Source organism: Pungitius pungitius, unplaced genomic scaffold (genome assembly GCF_949316345.1).
Source record: "Pungitius pungitius unplaced genomic scaffold, fPunPun2.1 scaffold_62, whole genome shotgun sequence".
NCBI classification, from domain to species: Eukaryota; Metazoa; Chordata; class Actinopteri; order Perciformes; family Gasterosteidae; genus Pungitius; species Pungitius pungitius.
In genome coordinates, this window is record NW_026909788.1 from 59,541 (window position 1) to 70,813 (window position 11,273).

General features: G+C 45.6%; 1 protein-coding gene across 1 annotated transcript; it reads right to left on the reverse strand.

The window, feature by feature from the left end:
* Window positions 1-5,235: 5,235 nt before the first annotated feature.
* On the reverse strand, window positions 5,236-10,224 carry LOC134109759 (DNA-binding protein SATB1-like; the record flags this gene model as incomplete). Its single annotated transcript, XM_062560305.1, has 2 exons — window positions 5,236-7,967; window positions 9,889-10,224. Coding segments are annotated over 2 exons (1,005 nt in total), but the record flags the coding sequence as incomplete, so codon positions are not given.
* Window positions 10,225-11,273: the final 1,049 nt, after the last annotated feature.

An 11,273-nucleotide genomic window follows, 5' to 3' on the forward strand; every position in this document is an offset into this window, starting at 1 on the left:
TAAAATGAACAATTTGAATTTTGAAAAAGCTAAACCGAAGCATTGAACCCTTGTTGGGTTTGCATCGTCTCGGCGTTTAAACAGACTTCCCTTGATACTTTTTACTTTTAATTCCATCAAAATGAATGAATTAATTGCATGTCATGATCTGGTCATTTCTTTCCTTCATTTTCACCAAAAGTCACCAAAACTTTTTTTTTTCCCATGGCCTTTTTCAACCCTTTTCCGCCCCCCCACTTTGGAATTAAAACAAGCGACCAAGGTAACCGCTGTCATGCTGCTCTTCTTCTCCTCCTCATGTTGGTCAGAGGGCGGACGGGAAGGTGACTCACCATCACCCCTTGAGGTACCAGGGGTATAGAGAGGTATAGACTGGGCCACTTGGGCTCAGGCTCATTTCACTTGATGTCCTTCCACCATTAAGGCCAACGCTTGTGACTTCTTCCCATTCTGTTGTGGTCTTTTTAAAAAAAAAAACTAAACCTCTGTCAAACTCTTTATTAATGAAAGATGAAATTCTTGAAGATGCGCAAGAGCAGCAATCGGCAGAAGAACTGAACGTGAAGATCTGTGTGACGCGATGCTCGGTGAAAAGTATCAGTTGGCAGAGAAATCAGAGGGCTCCTTTAAAACCTGTTCATCCGTGAGCCGTAATGCCGAATGGGAGGTAGATGCTCATTTATGCATTGTAACAGTTAGGGAAAAGGTACGATACCTGACGATTTTACTCCTTTTCCCCAGAAATCAACCATTAATTAGCAAAAAAAACACTTTTTTTTCCCGCCCCTCACCGTCTAATTGGCATCACATTTGTCAAGATACAGTTAAAGAGACTGCTTAATTAATTAAACATGAAATAACACCTTCCTTGAGTGTTTGAGAATACAGATGTAACCCTGTTTTTTTTTTTTTTCCTGTTTTTTTTCTCCCAACACCTCCCGTAAAAAGAATCCAGCACCAGATTCGATAAGATTTGTTCTCTTTATCACTTTAATTAGCACCTCCCTCCTGTCCCCTTTGCAAATGAGGGCTAGGTGGTGGGGGGGGGGGGGGGGGGTTGGGGATTTGATGACTTAAAATGCACACAGCTAACGAGTTATTCATACCCTGCACAGCTGTTAAGGCAATTTAACTGCTTCTTCTCCGTTCTTCCTTTTTTTCTTCTTTTTCTTCTACTCTTGATGCTCCTTCTTCTTCGAGGAGGGAAAGGTAGCGAGAGGCCTGGCGACCGCTCGCATTACCTCGTTGAGGGGGATGGATGGGAGGGGGGAGGAGGGGGGAAGCTCCGTGATTCAAAAGAACGGCCGCATTTTTCCATCGTTCACCTGTAACGGGAGAGATTTTACAACCCGTTGATGAGCCGATGCCACTCGGCCCACGTCGTGAAGAAGTAGGTGTTACGTAGGCAAGAAAAGTGTGGAAAAAAAAAAAAAAGAAGCCACACACCTGACTGCTCTAAAGCTGTTCTTGTTCAGGGCTATAAGCACATTTCCATGCACGCTGTATACCTGCGTGCTTCACCATTGCCCATCTGTCGCCGTGCAATTATGATCAGAGTAAAAATAAAATAAAAAAAATAAATAAAAGAAGTGCCTGGATGAGACATCCGCACCTCGGCTCCCGTGCAGATTGCCCACCAGGACGCGTCAACTTCTCCCGGATCAGCGTCCCCATGATTGAAAGATCACAACTCGCAATCTGCAAACACCGACACAGATGCCACGACGCTTTACTTTTAAAGCCGCGGGAATCAAGCTCAATACGGTTCAAATATTGCCGCGGTTCCGCGTGGTCTCAGAGGATGGCGTTCTTCTCCTTTTCACCGGAGAGAGAGGCCTTTCTCCCAGGAGAGGTTTGTGCAACAAAAACAAAAAAAAACGGTCCAGATACTTTCAGCGTTTAAAAAAAAACTGATAAGTGGCGAGGCCACTTTGGCGCGCCAACGGCCTGAAAATCCGTGACGCAACGTTTGCCTGTTGAGTCTGTTTTGGTCAGTGCACGAGTGGACCCATTGTGACGAGTGGCGTCCGCCGAGTGGCGTCGTTCATCGATGAGTTATTGCTTTAAAATGAAAGCGGCAAAGACAGGTTTGGGGGAAAAAAAGGAAAAAACGGGTTCAATGAGCACTTCAAATGACGAGTGTGCACTTCAGCTAAATTCGTAGAAAATGCACTATGGGGCGGGGGGGGGGGGGGGCTCCATCGATGGCGGCGAGTCTCTCTCCCTTTCTCGCCGCTGGCTGCACGCGCCTCCTCCTCCTCCTCCTCCTCCTCCGCAATGAGGGAACCAAACGACTGTCAATATTCAAAAGGAGAAACCTTTCGTCTGGCACGTGAACCCACAGCCGCGCGCGACCTCGGGGCGGAGGCCTCGGGCTCGGACTTTGAAAGGTCTCCGTTCCTGATGTGGCGATGCTCGCGTTGTAGAGAGGGGGAAGGTGAGAGCCCCCCCCCCGCCCCCCCGCTTTCTTCCGCCTGTGTCCGGGACTCGATGCCGACTAGAAATCCCAACAAGTCGACCGTCAGGATAAAGACGAGGGCCGCGTGACACTTCTTCTTTCCAGAGGTCGGCGTTCCGAAAGGAGGCGAAGCAAGTCAGTGATTGGTCTCGCTCACTCCCCACACCTCTAATGTTCTGTTTCCCGCTTCTCCACGTCTAAAAAAAAAAAAAAAGGTGGAGGAACCGTTTTTGCGCAGGCTGTCGCCGGGCGGCTCGGGCAGAGATCGATATCATTGGAATACCTTTATTAGGCTTTCTGCTGCATTTCCTGTTTGATTTACTGCGCAGTCCCAGGGGCTCATGGGTAGCCACTTAGGACTCCCCCCCCCCCCCCCCCCCCCCCCGCCCCCCTGGACAAGACAGACCTGCCCGCGTGGTGCCGTGACAACCTGAGTGTGACGTCCCTATTAATCTGAAGCCAAATGTAGCAGAAACGTCACAGAGGTGCCGCCCCGATAAAAGGGACTTTAAATGCAGCACGTGTCAGTGTTGGCGCATAGGATTATGGGTATGTTTAGGCTTCTTCTCTCTATTCCCCCCCCCCCCATACAATGACGTGTTTGATATATTGTCTCAATGGCTTAAGTGTGATTATAAAACAAATGAATTAAGCAAAAGAAAGTCCATTCTACACCGAGAAGCTCACAAAACAACTATTCGTGGTAAAGGGAGTCAACCAAAATGGCTTAAGCCTGAACACCCAGATGTGAGTAACAAGGAAAGTGAACATCTGTACAAATGTTAAGACCCTTCCATCATCATCAAGGTTGAGAAAGCTCAGATTCTCTGTTGACTTTGTCTCCCTCGTCCTCGTGGTTCTTTGACATCCTTCAACTAATTCTTGAACGACGACTTTTAAGAGTGATTACAAACTGTGAGGGACGGAGTTGGTGCCCCCCCACCCCCCACAGCCGAGGGGCGTTTTAGTCCACTTTCTGTTGTGCACCGAAACACACAATATAACACACACTTGAAATCTAGTTCCGCGAAGCCCAAACTCCTGTTTTTTTTTTTTTTTTGTGTGTGTTATTCCCTCAAGTCATCTGTGAAGTGTTAATGTGCACTTTTGATTGACATCTTCATCAGTACTCTGGGGGGGTTTGCGTTCAGCGGAGCGGGAAGTATACGTTCTTTAAGTGTGTCCATCCTGCAGATGTGCATCCAGGAGACGGAGAAAGCAAACAACAACAACAACAACAACGACGACGACGCCCATTATCGAGAAGTTTGAATCCTGTGTTTTTATGTGCTGCTTTTGTTTTAAATTGTCACTTTATTTCTGTCTCTCAGTATTTTACTAGAGCTGGAAAAAGTACATTACGAAAGACCAGATACCGTTATATACGGCTCCGCCACAATTGAATATCCTGCATTTATTTGAAAACTTTAGATGCTGGTTACTTATCAAATATTTTAAAAACGCAACAGATGTTGAGTTTATACTTTATACTATATTTATTATCTATAATAAATATATTTTTTATCTATAATATATCAATCGTCATGAAATATATCTGCAAAAAGTAGCTACAATATTAAAATGGGACAATGCAATAACACAATAAATATCACACTCGGCTTGTTACTTTCGGCATTATCCTGTTAAATAAGATTTAAGAAGAAGTGAAGGGATCATCATTTTTAAATAAGTTTATATTTTGGCATTGCTGGATGAACCTTATGATATTTAGTCAAATGAGGCATAGTTACATTTGTCAGTATTTCACTTGTCAAATGTCGCTTAAATTCACAAACGTGAATGAGGACGAACGTTAGTCATCCTCAGCTCGTCTTTGCATCAACTGGAACTTTTTTTTATGCTCATTTGCTACAAGAATTACGAAATCATCCCAAGATATTGTATCGGTTTCCTTTCCGGCTCACTGTCGCTGACGGCGTGATGCGGCATCATCCATGAATGCTAGCCTGCCAATTTAAAATAAAAAGCGGTAACAGGAGTCAGTGATTCATCAGTCACTATTCTTGTCCTAATTATGATTTTCTATTTTGACATCTGGGGAAAAAGCCTCTGAAGTGTGTTTGACGCCGTGGAGAGCAGCCTAATGGAGACGGGAGTTTGGAAACTGTTGCCAGTCTTGTGTGGGCAATCACCCATGACCCCCCGCCCCCCCAACACCCCCGCGGTGAGACTCCAGCGTCTAGCACAAAGCTGGAGCTCGTCATCCGCTAACGTGGAGCCACATGTGCTGAAAAACAACTGGATGCGGACGCCGCTTTGAAAAAAAATAAAAATAAATTGGCATCCTCTTTTAGGATATTTAACTTACTTATTGAGTTCAAAACTTCTTAAATCCCCCCGCCCCCCCCCCTCCCTCCCTCCCCCAGAAATCCTGAAAAGAGCAAATGCTGGTGAGACGGGGAGCATTAGCCGTCTGTGTGTGGAAAGCTTCTCTCAGAGGGAGGTAAATAGTGCTGATCCTTAAGAACACACCCGTAATGAGGAGGAGTATTACGCTGTTTGTTGGTGCCTTCCTGTGTTTGTCGCTTTGTCAAAGTCAAAATCGGGAAGTGATTGGGAGTGCATTATCAGCCCCCCCCCCCCCCCCTTTCACGCTTTTTGTACACGTACACTTCCTCTTTTTCTTTCGCGAACAAACACAACGTTACACTCTGGCTTCTTTTTTTTTTATTCATGGAAAAAGAAGAAGAAAAAAAAAAGAGCAGAACATCAAGGGAGCGCCAGGGTGTTAACAGGTGTGGGTGTAGGTGGGGGGGGGGGGGGGGGGTCCTAAAAGGTGCAGAATCCTGGCCTCGCCCCGGGGATCACGGCGAGGTCAGGGCCCCTGCGCCCGTCCTCTGTTCCTTCGCTCCCCGCCGGCGGCGCTCGCACCTCGCCGAAAAGGTGCGATCAGCGGAGGGGGGTGGGGGGGGAGTGAAGAGGCCCGGGTACAGGCGGCCTGAGAGGAAGAGGCACCACAGAGCGTTGATTGGTACGGCGAGCTCTTGCACAGACTTCAAATGTATTTACAGCAATAAACAATCAATGATTCATAAGATGTGATATTTACAGTTATTACAAATGACGTGTTCAGCGACGAGGGGTCGATGTCTCTCAGCAGTGGATTTAAGAACAGTTCACATCGTTTCATCTTTTGTCCACAGAGGAAGAACAAGAAGAAAAAAAAAAAAAAAAGAAGAAGCAATCCTCTTGAGTCTGGTCAAGTTAATGCCAAGAATTCTGTGGTACAATACAAACAGTTTAATTGTGTAATTAACAATCAATAACCACTTCTAGTTAGAACATTTCTGCAGAAAGGAACCCTTAAACACTTAGAAAACAGTCAGTCGTAACAAAATAACTGGTGTTCTCCTTGAAATAAACCGATTTAAAAAAAAAAAAAAAACACTTTTATACAGAATATTTATACAGGAATAGCTTTTTGAATTGGATTGTTAACCAAAGGAAGACACATCGCAGACATCGATTTTCACACAGATTGCATATGTTTTTCTCTCTAAGGTGTTCTATTAGGTCAGTCTCACCGAGTCGTCGTTTTACCTAAGCTTATTTGCATGATAGTAAAAATTGCATACAACATTAATTGTGAAGCTTGTAGCAATGAGTTGCTCAACATACAGCACTTTTTATAGGCAACCTGTAAAGCACATTTCTCCATTTAAAACGTTTAAGACACTTTTTGTTTTTACTGCCCATCGAAAATCACATTTATAAATAGAAAAAGAAAAGGTCTGTCAAATAAAATTAAAAAAAAAAATCTTAAGCTCTACGTTAAAATAATTACATCAGAAACACTGCATGAACTGCAAATAAATAATGTTGGACAACATAAACATGGTGTAATTCACATTTCTAACTGTGGCAAAATCAGAGAGTTACAGTGACAAAGGTTTTGCAAAATAATCTAAACTTCGGCAGTGCCGTATAGTACAAGGCATTTGTTGGCATAGTTTCTTTAAGACTGTATCTTTTTTTTTTTTTTTCTTTTTTTTCTTTTTAACAGTTACAATATAATGTCTTTATATATATATATTTATATTTCCTCCCGAACAAATAATATGTAGAGACCAAGCTGTTCTCGGGGGGGGGGGGTCACCTGGGCCAGGTGATGGCGTTCCATAATCACGTCGTGAGCTTTTTAAAAGAATAACTAATCCGCCCGCGGGCTCCACACTTGACACCTCATAATTAAGGCCGGATTTCATTTGCTATCATTAACGTCTTTTATTTTTTATTATTTTTTCTTTTTTAAATCCATTTAAACATCACATACGTAAACACCTAGCAAAGTCCTAGCAAACTCCAGGAGAGACTTTTTTTTTTTTTTTTTCTTCTCTTATAGTCAGTCGCTCAAAAAGATAAAGTAAGTCAGTGTAAAACAGAGTGCAGTCGGCAAATGTCCACGGCAACGTAATTAGAATCTTTTTTTGTTTTTTTTTGTGCAGATTATTTACGTGATGCATCAGTCTTGACAGTGAATAATACAAGTTTTACAAAATCCAAAAAGTAGTACTTGTCTGAAATGATTTTTCCAGTGGGCTCAACACTTCAGGGTCCGTCTGAATGATTTATATATATATATATATATGTATGTATTTATATATAAACACTCCTCCTTTAGTCCAGACGCTGATTAAAAACACCCCTTTTCTTTATTTGCAGTGCGGCGGTTCGGCCGGAGCGTCTCCATTTAGCACAGTCTGTGTGTGTGTGTGTGTGTGTGTGTGCGTGCACAACAGGAGCTCTCAGTACATGTTCAGACAGAGGGGAGGAGGAGGAGGAGGAGGGGGGGGAGGTTATGGGGGGGGGGGGGTGCGTCCTACTCCTTGGCCTCGTGCTCTGACTCCGACTGGGCCTCGGCGCCTCGGGCCAGCTGCTCCTCGATCTTGATGGAGAAGATGGTGCTGTTGGTCTGCGTGCTGTCGTCCAGCTCCTTCAGCAGCTCTCCGCTCTCCCTGAAGTCCGTCAGCTCCTCCTCGAAGGCCGGGCTGCTGCTGCTGCTGCTGGTGGTGGTGCTGTTGTTGCTGTTGTTGCTGTTGTTGTTGTTGTTGCCGCCGCTGGGCTCCTTGGGCGCCTTGGCCGGGTGACTGACGTAGAAGCGCTGGTTCTGGAAGAACTTGATGATGGTGAGCTTGGGCAGGTCCAGCTGTGCCGACAGGGTGTGGATGGCCTCCTCGTCCGGGTACAGGCCCACGTCCTGGATGAAGCTCTGCAGGATGCCCAGGGCCTCCAGGGAGATCTTCCCCCCGCAGGTGCGGGCCTTGATGCTCCCCACGCGGCCGCCCTCCTCCTCCATCTCCGCCGGGGAGGCGGTGGAGGGCTGCCGAGGCGGCAGCCGGGGGCCGGCGCACGGCTGCTGCAGGGGCTGCTGGGACAAAAGGGGTTGGGAGGGGTGCTGCAGGGACAGGGAGGGCTGTTGCTGCTGATGGTGCTGCTGCTGCTGATGGTGGTGGTGATGGTGATGGTGGTGCTGCTGCTGCGACTGAGCCTGAAAAGAAAGGAGACGGGGGGGGGGGGATGTTATCAGGGAACACTTATCGGCGCCTTAATAAGGCCTTTCATTAGGAACCAATTGAGTCGTGAGGAGAAATGTGCCCCACTGTGCATTGAACACACACTGGGTAGAAGGAACATTCCATGCAAGATCCCATTCAATGCAATCTGTTACGTAGATAGGATTTTTTTTTTTTTTGTCTCTCATTGTTGGGGAGGCAACACACACACACACACACTCAGTGGGAAACTGGCCTCTTTATTATAGCCTGCGCTGCTTATCAGGCTCCTTTTTTTCCCGCCAGGCAGCGGTAAACAAGATGCCGGTGCACAATCCGGGCGGCGATGGCGCGTCCGATTGGCCGCAGTGTGAGAACGCTATCGGTGGCCGACTCCCGTCGGCGCAAACGCACCACGCGACAACACCCGCTCGCGACAAAAATGTCTCATTGTGTGGCTGGAGAGGCAGCGAGTGGGCAACTCGTGGTCCCCGTTGACCCTGCCAAATGGGTGCTCTTTTTATTTTGAGCTTCTGACTCAGGCTCGCTGTGGAAAAAAAAAAAAAAAAGGCGTTTCGTAATGAAGGGTGCAAAGCGCCACTTTGCAGGGACTCTGGTTGCCAGCTGCTCCAATGCACTCAAAAGATGGTGATTTTTTTTTTTTACTGTACCAATAAACCGAGCCGCGATGGTCCTCGTCGAGCACACGGGAGCCAATTTTGCATAATGCGTCGCGTTAGTGGAGGAGAAGGCACCAAATATTTGTCTCTCGTGGACAGTGTAAAAGTGGACCGTTAAAAAATCAGAAGTAATCCTATTTTCATCAATCTTCTGTTAGCACGCAAACTATGCGAGAGAGGAATTCCCTCATTCCATTTGCGCCGCAGAAACTGATTTGTAAAATAAATCCTATTACCTTATTTATAGCCAGTAAATGGCCTCCTTTGTGGAACGCCGGGGCCGCGCCCCCCCAGTAACCAAATAACGCTGCGGCTCGGACTTTTTGACACAAGTTTTATTGTGCTTTATTATTCTGGCGGGTTAATTGAGCTCCTCGTCTTTTTTCGCAAAGCAGCTGCTAAAACAAGCTCGAGCGTATATTTGAAAATTGCTGAAAGGTTGGAAATTCTAAATTGTTGCTGTGTTTTTAACTCGCAAAATTCAATAAAAAAAAAGTGTTGTTTGAATTAGATTTGTGAAGGATATGCAAAACTAAAATAATGAAATGCAGGAAAAAGACACAATTAGACCACGATCGTTTTTTTCCACCGATGAATTCATCATTTGGTCTTTGAAATGTCGGAAATTGGGGATTTCTTGAACTGGTTTTTACTTTTCCGACCGAAAAGATGAATACATCCATATTCAGTTCAAACGATCAAACGAGAGAGAAAAGAGCAACAAATGTTCACATTTGAGAAGCTGAAACAAGCGAACGCTTTCATTGGATTTTGTTCATGAAGTTGAAAACGAACAATTCACGTTTTTTAGTCCCAATATAAGTGTGTCATTAAACAGGTTTATTTCTGATAATTAGAAATGTTTTGTTTATATTTCATAATTGCTTTATTACACGTGTAACATGTACATTCTAATACACCGTGTTAGTAAACTGGTTACTTATGTCCCCCACGTAGGAGGAATATGTAACACATGCAACATGGCTGTCAGAGACTTCACCCAATCAACCTCACCCCAACCATCTTGTTCACATGCTACGAACTTAGAAGAAGCAAGGGGTACCGCCAATCAGAGGCAGAGGAGGGCGGGGACTTTGCAGAAAACTACCATAGAGCCTTGCTTCTTTGCTTGGAAGCTTTTTAAAAAAGGTTGCTGGCGTAAACCCGTGACCTAGTCGAAGGGTACGGTGCCTTGCCCAAAGGCACGGCAGGTACACACACACACACACACACACACCTGCGGCAGCTCGGCGGAGATGTGCATCAGGTGCGCGGGGCGCTCGCCGTGGTGCTGCTGCTGCTGCTGCTGCCCGGCGCTGCTCTCCTGCTCGTAGATGGCGTCGCGCTCGGCCTGGCAGAGGCTCAGGAAGCGGCGGATCATGGAGAGGTTCTCCCACAGCGTGCGGTTCTCCGGGGACGGATCCTCCTTCCAGCGCAGCAGCTCACAGAGCCAGCCCTGAGGGGGGGGGGAACACCGGATGAAACCATCGATTACCAGTTCGCCCAGCGAGGAGCGGATTGCTGGACGCGACGTGTTCGCGTCCCAATGTGCTTTGCAAAGTTTTAAAATGAAAAAGATCCAATGTCACACACACACACACACACACACACACACAGAAAAGCCCTTTGTGGCTGCACCTGCGGTTCTGAATGTTTTCCTGATTTGAATTAGCCAAGGTCAAGCATCACAACAGGGAGGAAGGATTTCACTCTAGGGGACGCGCGCACACACACACACACACACAGCGGGACTCCCATGTTTGAAACGCTCCAGCAGAGGGCCATGAAACACAGAGGAGCCGCGCGAGACAATTAGAATCCCAAATCGCTTTATTTGATCGAAACAACGGAGTCGTCTTGAAGCGACCTCGAAGAGCGAAGGATTCACACGAGGCACAACGTGCAGGACAAAAGGAGGACGCCACTCGTTTGTCGTCTTTCTATATTGTTGTTGTGGGGCGGGGGCCGGGGGGGGGAAGACAAACACACAACAGTTAGATTACATCTTTTGCAGATGGTAATTAGTTTCTCATACAATACACAACTAATTTCATTTCAAAGTTGAACATAACTGACATATTGATTTATTATATATATATATATAAATAGAATAGTTGTAATCATCAAGCTACTGTGATTCAGAGCAGAAAAGATCAGATAACTTTGATCATCAGATTACAGTGTTTTCCAGAGGTTTACAACTTTGGGGGGGGGGGGGGGGGGTGTAGAAGTGCTCTCTGCCCCGCTGTTATAATGTTAAAGGTCAACACTGGATTGTTCTGTTTATGTTTCAGATTATTTACTCCAAACATTGTTTTGGTCCCAGCTGCTGACACTGAATGTAATTTTCTGCAATTCTTATCTTATAATAAAGTTAAAAGTTATATTTTTTGGACCGTTGGTTTAAAAAAAAAAAAAAAAAAAAAAACATAACTTCATTTTCTGAGATTGTATCAACCATAAGAGAATAAAAACTTTAATGTAATCAAAAATATTTTTTATTTAGCCAACGGTTATAAAAAGGCCAACAAATGGACGGTTAGTTATGTCTTATTTTAGTTATTGGACGATTCAGACGTGTGACACTCGACACATTCACGACTGTACGGACAGAAGGGACTC